The 13662-nt window shown below is 50.3% G+C and overlaps 1 protein-coding gene across 1 annotated transcript in view; it reads left to right on the top strand.

Moving 5' to 3' along the window:
* The window catches only part of PPP2CB (protein phosphatase 2 catalytic subunit beta), a 237294-nt gene that overhangs the window by 119992 nt on the left and 103640 nt on the right, over positions 1 to 13662 (top strand). The window contains exon 4 of the mRNA XM_086961934.1: positions 10462 to 10551. Coding sequence (XP_086818060.1) covers positions 10462 to 10551 — 90 coding nt within the window. The remainder of the gene's footprint in view (positions 1 to 10461; positions 10552 to 13662) is intronic.

Here is a 13662-nt window from a genome sequence, read left to right as displayed (position 1 = left end):
GTGTATATATATATATATATATATATATATATATATATATATATATCTATCACTAAACACTCTAGTAATTGCTTTACGAGATTAGAGCAAAGTACACACTTTAAATGCCATAGACGTTCAGTAAATGGCACAATGTACACTGTGCCCCAGGTGGTGGGACCAAACCATACATTAAGAAAGTGGTATAAGAACCACGACTTGACACAAGGCCTAGAGCCTGTAGAATCGCTGGGACCCCATTGAACCACCAAGGTAGTGACACAGGGGACCCACCGGGACGCGTGCAGTGAGAGAACACAGGCCGCGATTGCCGTTCGCTTCTATGGGGAAAGTTGTGTTTAGAATTTTAAAGTTAAAGGACACTTAGAAGAGGACTTTGAGCCAACCCCTTTAGACTTAAGGTGTTCTAGGGCCAACACCCACGGGAGCATCGGAGTACTAGTTACCTCACCCTGGGATGCCCCGGTGCATAGATGGCAAATGGTGTCTAGAATCATCATTGATTTCAATGGAGATCTGCTGCAAAGTGCTGCTGCTGTGGAAAAGAAAAGTGTCAGGTGTGGTCAAGCCTGGATTGAAGATATGAAGAACCTGAAGGCAGAGGGGACAGAGTCTGGGTCACTTGCCAGTGACCAGGGGCTCGGTAGAAGAATGCCCACCGATGTCTGGTGTTCCAGGTGCGAAAAGGTGAAGCTTGACTCTGGTGCCATGAGGACCAGGAGGCATCGACGACTACCAGGAGCTGGATTTGAGCTGTCCCACGAAGGATGTAGAGTGAACACAACAAGCCTTGGCAAAAGCAACCCACGCAGAAAGAGAAATGCTTCTGTGTGGACCGGACCAGCAAGGTCCAGGGGACTCCCCAAGCGATGGAGAGTCAGGGCACGTCTGGAGCTACCAGGGAAGCACAAGGAAAGTTAAAATTGCCTTCTCAGGGACCCACCAGTTGACGGACCAGTGATCGCGACTGTACCTCGATAAAACACAAAAGGCCAGCTCACAGAACACTTGTGGAGTGTAGGCCGGCAATCTTTGGTGGAAATGCTGCTCGGGGTGTGGGCTACAAGTAACCCAATGCACAGCCTCCGGGATAGTCAAGGCGCCAATGCACTTGAAAATGTGCATGGGTCCAGGGGTTCCGGTTCCAGGGTACCCGCGAGGGCTACAGGTCTCCGCTTTGCTGGGTACCTGGGTCGTCCTCTGGGAAGTCTGGAAACCCACCTCATGTGTTGCAAATACTTTGGAGTCGGGCGGGAGCTTCTGAGATGAAAATCTGTCAGATGTGTCTTTGGTGCCTGCCACCCAGGGGGAGTAACTCCTTTACTCCAAAGGAGATTCTTCAGTCATGTAGCCCCTTGTGGATCGTCAAGGTTGCAGGATTCAGTATCTGTTTCGTACAGGTGTAATCTAAAGTCCCAAGAAAGGGGTGGGACAAACTCTGGGGACCCACCTATGGAAGAGGGGTGGCTACACCCATTTCTTGTGACAAGTTTTGCGCCAGGGCTATGCACAGGGACACCAAATGTGCCCCCAGTGGTGTCTTCAAAGTACTCTGAGTGCACCCACCCAGCCCCAATACACTAAAGCCTTTCTGGTAGGTTGTGACACCTCCCTGTGACGGGAAACCTATTGTCTAGGCCTCCCCTGCCGGGGTTTTGTCCAGCAGCAGGCGGCCAGACTCGTGCCGGTGGCTGCTGCATCCATTTTGTGATGCCAGGGTTCTGTTAAGCTGGTCACAGGTGTACTGGTGTGGCCATGTTTCTCCCTCTAGGCGGATGGAATCATACCTCCGCCGCCAGTACTGGCGGGGAGGTATGATTCCAGAGTGTTTGACGCCAAACACGACATGTTTCCTTGCAGCCATTCCAAAGTTAGCATATACTGCAAGGTTATAATGCACTTAAGAGTATATGGTCTGTCTGCATCACAGAACAACACTGAGAATAGATTCCGAAGGCTGCAGAGGGGCCCTGCTCATGCATGGGCAACCTCTCACACAAAACCCACCACCCTACCTTCAGGATTGATAAGGTCTGCCATAGGGGTGACTGATAGGTTTATATGTGTAGTGATGTACGGTAGATATAGGAACCTATTCTAAGTAAGTGTGCATACACCATCTTACACAGGCTACTGTAGCAGACATGTGGTGTCATTTTGGAAGGCTGCCCAGGGGTGGCATAATACATGCTTCAGCCCCTGGTAGGCCTCTGGGGCAAAGGCGTAGCTAGAGCTTGTGGCGCCTGGGGCTATCCCTCAGATTGCCGCCCCTGGTGGGAGGGGTGCCGGGGGAAAAAGGACGGCGAACACTTGAAAGAGGTCCGAGAGACACTAGTATCGCTGCTAATAGTTACCCCGATGACTACAGAGGGTTATGATATCATCTTTGTCATGATCTGTGGCCCATCCATTGGAGGGTCAGACATTCCCGTATTGGTGTAAAGGACACCCAAATGGTGGTATGGTTGTTGGGATTGTCTCATCCACCATCATTGTCTAGTAATACATAAGAGAAGATGCCAGTTAATGTAGTTTTATCACATCACCTGCAAACTTATCTCTTCAGTTGATGAAGGTCTGAATGTAGAGATGTTTAACGTTTTTCACCCTGGAGGCAGTATGTGGGGAGGCCCTGTAACATATGTGGGGTCATATTCTGAGGGGTCAGGCACCCAGCTAGTAGAAGGTATTTTTCAGGCATACGTGTAGAGCGCGTATTGGGGAGAATTTTACAAATAGGGAACCGCTCTCTATTTCAATGCATGAAGGAACGCACTGCTACGAGTGAACCTTCTCATGGCCGGCAATAACTGTGTAGAGTACAGCAAAGATATTCCCACTTTTCTCCCAAGTTATGTCTGGCCTATATAATTACTCCCACAGTACGACAGGATAGTAAAATCAATATTATACTAATGCCCTTTCAGTCTGGGAGATCATTGCTTGACGACTTTTTCCAATTGCTTGAAAAAGTAGGAGGCATGAGCAGGCATTTGGAGGAAGTTATTATTAAACAGATGGGCATTTTCTTAAAAATCATATCTACGAACTACAGGAGTATAATCAGATTAGCACGAATGCTGCAGGTGACGCGGAGTTGAAACGGGGAGGGGGCTGACTCACCGTCCTGCTCTTTATCTTGAGGTTTCTTCTGGGTGCAGCTGTTGTCTCCACTTTATTCAGTCTTTTTAACGCTGCTGACTGCGTAGTGCGGTTAGATGATGGACGGGGAAAGCAGGGCAGCCACGATTCTGCCTGTGCCAGTCCCGCTGCAATTGGTGTTACTTCATGATGTGACGTCCGTGTCTGCAGAACTCTCACTCGGCCATGCAGCAGGTGCGATCAGCGGTGCTGCCAGGCAGCCGAGTACCACTCATTATTCCGGCGCCGACCCTGCGTCGCTGAGTGGCACACACAATGGCGGGAGTAGAAAAGACATGCAGTGGGGGAGCGGGAATGTGCCCCGCCGGTTAATTTGCTGGCTTTGGCCTGCTCTTAGGGTATAAACTCCCTGGACCTGCCCCCAGAGGGGCTGCGGAGACCAGCTATTCCGCGTCGCTGGCGCCAGGCCTGACCTCGCTGCCCTGGGCAGCCTGGGTCTCACAGGCCGCGAGCAGGAGGCCTTCCTCGCTGTGCCCTCTAACGGACCACCAGTGCTGCACGGCCGCCGCCCCTAAAATCGTGCCGCCTGGGGGGGACCCCCCCCCTTGGTACCTAGTGTACCATATACTAGGGACTCCTAAGGGTACCCCAGTAACCAAACTGGTGTGTACCTTAAGTACATGGAATCATTTTAGAGCGAAAGCAGATAAGCGGGGGCCCTGAATAGCAGAATCCAGCCAAATTAGGTAAAAAACACCAGCAAAGAAAGTGGGGGCCACCATGCAGTCAGATTAAACCTTCCTACAAAGTCGAAGAAGCATAGTCGCTCTTCGACTTCTCATCGGTCGGCTGACGCGACCAGGGATGCGGGGGGTACCCCTCCCGCCAACTCCGGGCTTCCCTCCCTTGCCGGGGCAACTCCTGCCCAGCTTTGTAAATTTTACGAGGCAATGCACGCCATCTTTTGCCACCCCGAACCAGCTGGCGTGCCCTCAGGCCCTGTGGACTCCGTAGGGGGACCTACCGCCTTCTCGCCGCTTTTCCGGCACTGCAGCCCCCTTGGATCCAGGCCTGGATCCGGATCCGCGCCGATTGACCTTATAACACCTCCATCGGCGCCACTACCGAAACAGACGCCGGATGTGACCCCGGCCTCCATCCTGATGTGGACCTGGAGCCGGACCGGCATCGCCTGACCCGGCGCCGAGAGGGGTTTTTGTGCCCCTGTTCACCCCTGGGGTCCCTTTTCGGCCAGATTGGCACCCAGAAGATGAGGAGGACTGGAAGGGGTCAGGTGACCCTCTCACTGATCAACTAGACTCTGAGCAGGACTGGATAGAGGAACTGGGAGATGTCAGAGGTCTAGACACCTCTCCTGACCTTGGCATGTCTCATCCTACCGTGGCTACTGAGGAGGGAGCCTCATATGCAGTGGTGGTGCGCAGGTCGGCCGAGGCTCTCAACCTCAAGCTTACTACAGTGGCAGTTAGGACTAACCTCCTGACGGAGGTGCTTCAGCTGGCTGCGAGATCTTCAGAGCCCTAGATCCTGTGGATAGGATGATTGCCCAACGCCTGGTTCCGGTTCCCACTTTCCTCTCCCAACACCCCACCCCGGAGCGCTTTGTGGCCCAAGCTTCCACTTGCAAGAGCGCCTTTCCTATCGCTCCACCAGAAAGGGAATTAAAGTAGGTGGATCATCTTGGGAAGAAGAATTTCTCTTCCGCCAGTTTGGGACTGTGGTCGGTAAACACTGCACGTCTATTGGGCCGTTATTCCCACTCTTTGTGGGATACGGTGGAGCAGGTGCTGCCTCAGTGTCTGGAGGAGGCCCGGACAGTGCTCTCCCAGGCTGTTGCTGCCGGTAGAGATGCAGCTAAGTTTACCATCCATTGTGGGCTGGATACCGCCGACTCCTTGGGCAGGACAATTTCCACGTCAGTAGCCCTTCGTCGCTATGCCTGGATGAGATTGACTGGATTTCTGGAGGGTGTCTAGAATATCCTCATGGCCTTTTTGGCGACAAAGTGTACCACGCCCTTGAGCAGTGTTTCCCAAACTGTGATCCGCGTACCCCCAGGGGTCCGTGACACATTCCGAGGGGGTCCGCAGGACTTGAGTGCCTAACGTAAGAGGTGTGAATGTACTTGGCGCCTGGGTGGCAAGACTGCAATACAGTCTGGCCCCCAGGCTCACAGCACATGAGGTGTGAATGTTGCTGGCGCAGGGGTGGCAAGACTGCAATGAAATCTGGCCAATCACCCTTAGGCTGTAGGTGCAAGCTGAAGGGTGATTGCCCTTATATTGAGTTATTCACTTCTGCCCATCACCCGACGCCGAGATTGAAGAGCATTGGAGGCTGGAGCACGTCGAATGGGCAAGAGGGCTCTTCTGGAACTGCATGTAAGTGTTTAATTTGTGTGTGCGTGGTTGTCCCTCGTTTTTTGTGCCTTTCTGCCCCATTGTTCCACTCGTTTTTTGTGCCTTTCTGCCCTATTCCACTCGTTTTTGTGCCCTTCTGCCCTCTGTGCCACTCCTTTTTCCCTCATTTTTTGTGCCCTTCTGTCCTATGGTCCGCTCGTTTTTTGGTGCCCTCCTGCCCTCTGTCGTGCCCTCCTGCCCTCTCACACGTTTTTCCCTCGTTATTTGTGCCTTTCTGCCCTCTGTGCCACTTTTTTTGTGCCCCCGCCCCCCTGACTGCCCACTCGCTGCCCCTTATCACGATAACTATAACTTATTATAGTTATCGTTGGATTGTAGTTGTTGCACTTTTGCATATTTTTCAATATAAAATAAAAGCTTTAGTAATGCAAGTATTTGTTTTGTGTGTACTTGTTTATGTATTTTTCGCAAATTACTGTTTTAATTTTTTTTAATTGAAATTGTACAAATTGCTTGGGGGTCCCCGGCTTCCAGTAGTGATTCAGTGGAGGTCCTCAGGAGTCAAAAGTATGGGACCCACTGCTCTAGAGCGTTTCAATGACTCATGGGCTACGGCCAATGCCTTGGGCCTCTCCAGCTGCACTGCGCAGTCTGCTTTTCGCCTCTTTCTTGGCCACGGAAGGGTTGCCCACTGTCCCGTCCAGCGCCACAGGCCACAGCATGTGTCCCAACCTTGGAGCTGCCGGGGACGTGGGAACCACTGCCGTGGTTCAGGGGGCCAGCGGGCAGGCCAGTCAACCAACCCCCCCCCCCCCCCGACCCCCTGCCCCCTTCCCCCTCCCCGCTGCAGCCTCTAAACTTTCAAGCCCATCACACCAGTGGGCGGCTGGATGCGCCATCACCTCTCCCACTTGCTCACCATCAAATCGGACATGTGGGTTTTGCAGATAGTCCGAAGGGGCTTCTCCCTCACCTTCGAGGCTACCCCTCCTGCCATGCCACCTAAATACCACCCCATGTTGGAGGATCACCTGGGCCTGCTCTACTAGGAAGTTACAGCTCTCTTGGCCAAGGGAGCCATTGAGCGCGTTCCTGTCCCAGAAGTAGGTTGTGGTTGTTACTCCCACTACTTTCTGGTACCAAAGAAGGACAAGGGCCTGCGTCCTATCTTGGATCTCAGAAACATTAACCACTTCCTCTGGAAGGAAGTTAAAGATGTTTACCCTCGCTCAGGTCTCGTCTGCCCTCGACCCAGAAGATTGGATGGTATCGTTGGAATTGCAGGCCGCTTATTTTCACATCCATGCCCTGCCAGCCCACCGGCGTTACCTGCGGCTCACGGTAGGCCACGGGCACTTTCAGTTTACTGTGCTCCCCTTTTGCCTTGCCAGCGCCCCTCTGGTGTTCACGAAAGTGATGGTCGCAGCTCATCAGCGCAGATCGGGGGTTTCAGTCTTCGCCTATCTCTACGACTGGCTATTGAAGGCAGTCTCGCCCCAGACAGTCGTCTCCCACCTCCAGGCTACGGCTGACCTCCTACATTCGCTGGGGTTCTCCATCAATGTGGCGAAGTCACACCGGACACCCTCTCAGAAGTTCCTTCATCGGAGCGGCTCTGGACACTGTGCGGGTACGGGTCTAACCCTTTGAACAGCGAGTCTGGGATATTCGGGCAATGATTCAGTTTTTTAACCTCTATCACGGGTTTCGGTCAGGGTGACCCTGAGGCTGCTGGGCCTCATGGCCTCCTGCATCCTGATGATCAATCATGCCAGGTGGCATATGCGGGCTCTGCAGTAGGACCTGAAGTTCCAGTGGGCGCAGCATCAGGGCAATCTGTCCGATTGCGCCCAGATCTCGGAGGGCACTGCACGACAATTGAAGTGGTGGCTCACAAACCAGGATTGGGTCAACTGAAGATCCCTCTCCCTTTTCCAACCAGAGCACACAGTTGTGACGGCTGCATCCCTTCTGGAATGGGGCGGCCACATGGGAGAGGCGGAGATCAGAAGCCTATGAAGCCTGGACTCCGCCAGAGACCAGATCAACCTTCTGGAGCTCCGGGCGATCCATCTTGCGCTCAAGGCATATCTTCCCTCAGTCCGGGGAAGAGTAGTGCAGGTGTTCACGGACAACACCACTGCCATGTGGTACTGCAACAAACATGGCGGTGTGGGGTCGTGGACCCTATGTCAAGAGGCTCTCAGTCTCTGGACATGGCTGGAACATCAGGGCATTTCCCTGGACGCTCAACACCTGGCGGGGTCTCTGAAAGTCAGGGTGGACAAACTGCGCCGCAGGTGCTTGATGGCTCATGAATGGCGTCTTCACTCTGAGGTGGTGCAAGGTCTCTTTCGACAGTGGGGAGAGCATTGGTTAGATCTTTTTGCCACCGAAGAAAATGAGCAATGTCAGCAATTCTGCGCGTTGGAATTTCCAAGGCTGCACTTGCTAGGCGAGTGGAGTTGCAGTCATTTGTACGCCTTTCCGCCTGTACCTCTTTTGCCCAGAGTGCTGAAGAAAACCAGGCGCTGTCGGGCCCAAGTCATTCTTGTGGCTCTGGATTGGGCACGAAGAGTCTGGCATCCCGAGCTGCTAAACATGGCTATCGATCTTCCTCTTCAAGGGGATCTTGTGTCGAAGCAACAGGGGACGGTCCTCCACCGAACCTGTCCAGCCTCCACCTCCTTGCTTGGAGATTGAGCGGTGGCAGTTGAAGTCTTTTGACCTGCATCCCGAAGTTTGTGATGTAATCTTGGCAGCCAAGCGTCCCTCCACTAAGACTGTATACGCCTGCTGGTGGAACAATTTTGTGGCATGGTGCATAGCAAAGGCTGTGGATCCCCTCTCTGCCCCGCTTTCCGAGGTTCTCTTGTTCCCCTTTTCTTTGGGCCCAGCAGGGTTCTGCTCAGGACACTATCAAGGGCTATCTCTCGGCCATCTCTGCCTTCCTTCGGCTTCCAGATCAGCCTTCTCTTTTCAAGTCCATGGTTGTTAATCCTTTCTTGAAAGGCATAACTCCTCTCTTTCCTACTATTCACTTTATGCCTCAGTGGGACTTGAATCTTGTCTTAACCTATTTAATGTGCGCTCCCTTTGAGGCGCTTCACAATTGTCCTTTGAGACTTCTGACGCCTAAACTGCATTCCTGGTAGCCATCACATCTGCCAGAACAGTGATTGAGCTCCAGGCTCTTTCATCCAAGCCTCCCTTCCGGTCAGTCCATCCGGACAAGGTAGTTCTCAGGACTCGTCCACCTTTCCTGCCTGTCACTGCCTTTCACATCGGGCAGACCATCACTTTACCAACCTTCTTTCCGCATCCTTCGAAAGAGGAAGAAAGGCTCCACCGTCTGGACCGAAAATGTGCCTTTTCCTTTTATCTGGATCGCACCAAGCAGTTCCGGGTGTATGACCAGCTCTGTTGGCTACGTGGGTGCAAAGAAAGGTCGGGCCCTACACAAGCGGACTACTTCCTGATTGGTCATTTTGTGTATCAAAGTGTGCTATTTTTTGACGAAGGAGCCTTCAGTGGGGCTGGGTGCCCATTCCACCAGGGCGTCTGGAGCAACTACTGCTTTGGGCCAAGGCGTTCCACTGAATGACATCTGTCAGGCAACTATGTGGGCTTTGTTGCACACATTTACGAAACACTACTGCCTTGACAGTCCAGTCCCGAGAGACCGCTTCTTCAGCCGTTCTGTTCTCCAGGTCCTTTCAGGTGTGATATTGGTTTGCAGTACTACCCCCCCCCCCGGGGTTGGTACTGCTGGAGTATCTATTCTAAGGTAAGGAATCTATGACTAACATGTTTCTTTCAGATGAACAAGTTACAAGTTCGGTAACAATATATCTGTAAGAAAAATAGGTTAGTTATAGATTCATACTGCCCCACCAATTCCCCCTGGCAGGATATTATTATTCTTTTTTTACTTTTCCTCCTGCAAAAGAAACATTTTCGGTGTATTTGTCATCTTATGAAGGTGTCTTCCTGGGCCTGACCTTTTTCTGAGGCCATCTAATGAGGTGGCTGTCTGAATCATTAAGGGTCTTAGAGGAACATGTCAATCCATTTTGCAGTGCCTTGGGTAGGGCTATGGTTAAATACAACATGTTATCTTTGTTGGGCTCCTTTTTCATAAAGCATCTTCTCACAGAAGCCACAGGGTATTAAAAGAGCCTTTTTAGATTAATCTTATGTTGTGAAGGAGTGCTTCACTGGTTCAAGCTTCAAATGCACTCTACTCCAATGAGAAGGCACCCAGAAGGATGAAGTAATCAAGGGGAAAAAAACAATTTATTTTTGTAAAGACTGTAAAAATGTGAAGAAATTAAGCTGGTTTTGAAGTATTCACTTTTTGCAATTGACTTGCCTTAGAAATCTTTATGATTGTGTTTTTCTGGGCGGTATAGAGTTCGATTCACTGTTACCTCATGACCAGTAGTTTGGGTTGATTCCAATGAGGTGATTGTGCTACGATAGGTACACTGTTTGAGCTTCTATTGCTGTTGCAAAGGTACAGTGGAAGTCTTAACTCTGTGCAAAGGAAGGATTCCATCATGTGAATCTATAAAAGATGCCAATGTTGGAGAACTGCTTTTGCAGGTATGTAACTTATTGTGTCTGCACTATTGACTTGTTCAGTAGACTTGATTGGGGGCATAACCTGCTACAAAGGTATGGCGCCTAACTAGTTTAGAGCTAAGAAAAGCACAAACTAAAGGTATCTTTCTGCATGAGTGTAATTTTTCATAAGGGATATTAAATTCTAACTCTAACCACATGGACGATAAAGGAGATGATGTGAACAATGAAAGTGGCCCAGATGTAAAATTTTGCACTAAAACATTCTGAATGAAGTACATTGCTTGTCTTCTCTGGGTTCTCTAGCATTTTTCTAAATGTTTAATTTTTCAAAGATTGCAAAACCTTGATTTCGCACTGCTAATGGCTAAATATAAAAATTATCTTTGCACAGATTTTCTGCCTCCATGGTGGCCTTTCTCCTTCAATTGATACTCTTGATCACATTCGAGCATTAGATCGTCTGCAAGAAGTTCCTCATGAGGTATGTTTTTTGTGGTTTATGCATTGCTCCACAATGTCTTATGTTAGGCCTTTCAAGATCTTTCTTCAAGGAGCATAGTAAATTGTATGGTGGGGGAACAGCACACGAGGGGTAGAGCAACAGCGGTGGCCGATGGGGAGCACAATGCTGTAAACACAAAGCATAGAGTTTTGGCACATTACTCGAGGGAGAGCGCAACATGGGAGTGTGGGAAATGTGAACCAGGCAGTGAGCTACTCTGAGCGATGGGGCAGGTATTTATTTGAGGGGGGAACAAGCACATGAGTAAGAGATGGAAAACACATGCACTTTCATGTTTCCTTTAAAAGAGCAGTGCAAGTATACAAGTCAGTCAGTTAAATGGATGCTAAAGAGGCTGTACTCCAGTAGAGGGACAAATTCCAGAAGATGACCAACCTTGGAATAAGAAACCACCAAATAAAACTGACAAAGCCAACCACTAGCAAGCCCACTGTTAATTCCCAAGAGGTCTTTTGAAATCAGACCGCTTGCACTTTCTGGTAGATGAGATCTATCAATCATTCATGTTGTACTAGTAGAGTGCAGCTTATCATTCTAGAGGGTATTCATGGGCTGTGCTGCAGTTATAAGTAGAAAAGCCCGGTTTTGAGTATTTCTGAAGTTGGTCAGTAACGGTGCAGAGGTGAAGTGAGAGGGTGTTCCAGGCTTTGGTGGGAGTAGTGTCCTCTGGAGTGGTGGATGTGTGTTATCTGTGCGAAGGTGAGCAGAGATTCCTGGTAGGGTAGTGGAAATGCAGGCTGCAGTTCAAGTAAACATTTCTTCTGATGGATACATCTGCCTTGTGAATATCCCCCTGCGTCAGCAAAATTCGGAAATTCTTTTGTAGCTCTTCACGCTGACGTGAACAACATCACAGAAGCACGGCATCGCGCGCGGCTCCGCTGACGTCACTGACTCAATAATCGGACTCCGTCGGCGTGATGACATCAGTTCCCATTTTTTCCGCGTCGTTGACGCCAACGGTTTTTCTAGGGATCCTCAGTAGCTCGTGGATAACATTGTTACTGTTGATTGTTTCTATGGTTTCTTGTTTCTTTGTTTCCTGTCGATGTCTTCGAAGAAAACCGGGTTCAAGCCGTGCGGAGAGTGCGGGAAGATGTCCATAACTGATCCGCATGAAGACTGCGTATGGTATCTTTCTTCTGACCATGATGTCCAAGGGTGTCTATGCTGTAAGAAGATGAACCTCAAGTTGCTGTGGAAAAGCGAGGCGAAGCTTCTTGTGGCGAAGATGAAAGGCAAGAAAGATGGGAAGAGTTCGAGGTCACGTTCGAGATCGGCTTCGAGGTAGTCTTAGGGGCATGCTTCTCAATCCAAGAAGAAGCATAAGAAGAGGAAGCACAGATCTCGGCGTCTTTCCGAGCGAGTCGGATCCTAAGTCTAAGTCTCCAGGTCGTCGACATCGGAAGGATTATGTGTCTCCTTCACCTGTTGTACTGGATCCGGAAGGTGAGCCCTCGCCTCTGGAGTCACCGAGCATTCTCCGGCTCTGAAATCGAATCCTTCTCCGGCGCTGACACTCTCCACCTCGAGGAGGAAGAGCTCCATTGCCAGAAGGTTCTGCGACTCCGGAGCATCAGCCAGAAGGTCTGGCTGAAACAGTTTCTGCACCTCGACAGGAGCAGCCTGTGGGTCAATACCCTCCATTTCCACCCTCGGAACAGGACCCTATGCATTATTTGAATGCAATGTATGGTGTCTTCTCGAGAGCCATGTACCTCTCTGGAGCAGCGGCTGGTACCATGGGTCCGTTGGCCTTTAATTTGGGTGTCCCTCAGGCATATGCGCTGTTTATGCCGACTCCGGCTTGGCATTTTCCGGCGCAGAGGTAATCGATGCTGGTTCCTTCTTCACCGGCTCCGGTCCGACCTCGTATGCTCCAAACTGATCCACCGGCTCAGAGCTCGACGCTGGCGCCGGCTCTGTCTGAGTCGATTGTGGCTCCGTTGATGCCGACCCTGAAGATGCGGTCTAGGTGGGAGGCTCAAAGGCTTTTGGAGGAGCAGAAATATAAAGGGGTGGAAGGAGGAGAGCTGCAAGACTCCGATGACTTCTTTGACCTTAAGGAAGCCAGCGGTTTGGAATTATCTCCAGAGTGGGAGCTTTCCTCAGCTCCTTACGTCCCTTCGAAGGATATAGCAGCATATCACATGGTTATTAGAAAGGTAGCTGAACTTTTGGATTTGAATCTGCCCACTGTGGAGTTTAAGTCTAACGTTTTGACCGAGGTACTCCATTCTCCCTCTTCAATGGTGGAACCGATGCGGCCTTTTAATGAAGCTATTACAGAGCCTGTCCTAGAAGTGTGGAAAAAGCCCTTTTCATCGCCTGCTGTATCAAGGGCTGTTTCAAGAGATATAGGGTGGCTCCTGGAGATCCTGACTTCCTCTCAACACATCTGTCTCCAGAGACTTTAGTTATTCAGGCAGCCTGTTCCAAGACATCAACTGGAGCTTTTCCACAGGTACCTGGTGACAAGGAGTCTAAGAAGCTGGACCAATCCGCTAAGAAGGTATTCTCTTCGGCTAGCATGGCTCTCAAGTCCACAAATGCCAAGTGCCTTTTAGGACGCTATATACACGCTTTGATGGACTCTGCAAAACAGTTGGTACCAAAGATACTGGAGGAGGACAGGCAGAACTTCAGTGAGGTTCTTGCGGATACTCGGGCTGCTGCTCGCCAGGTGATCCAGAGTGGTTTGGATACGGCTGACTCTGTGGCCAGGGTCATAGGATCATCTGTTGCCTCCAGGAGGGCTGCTTGGTTGAAGTCTTCTGAATTTTCTCCTTGCTACTTTAATAGACTTTATTTATTTTCAAAGTTTTTAGGAGCGGGAACAAGATCCTTACGGATATCAGAGCGCTTTACAGAGTGGGATAAAAAAAATGAGTAAACAAAACATTTGAGAAAAGAAGTGCAAATGGTTACAAAAGAAAACAAGGTAAGGTAGCAACGGTGCATAGGAGGTCAATATCCATAGTCCCTGGAGGAAGAGTACTGATTTTCGAGATTATAATAGTCAAAGTTCAAGTACATTTGGCTAAGAGGAGAGCTTTTACTACTTTTTTG

This window comes from Lissotriton vulgaris, chromosome 3_1, assembly GCF_964263255.1.
Source record: "Lissotriton vulgaris chromosome 3_1, aLisVul1.2, whole genome shotgun sequence".
Classification (NCBI taxonomy): Eukaryota; Metazoa; Chordata; class Amphibia; order Caudata; family Salamandridae; genus Lissotriton; species Lissotriton vulgaris.
Note: the sequence above shows the minus strand (reverse complement) of the source record. Positions and strands in the feature narration are given on the sequence as shown.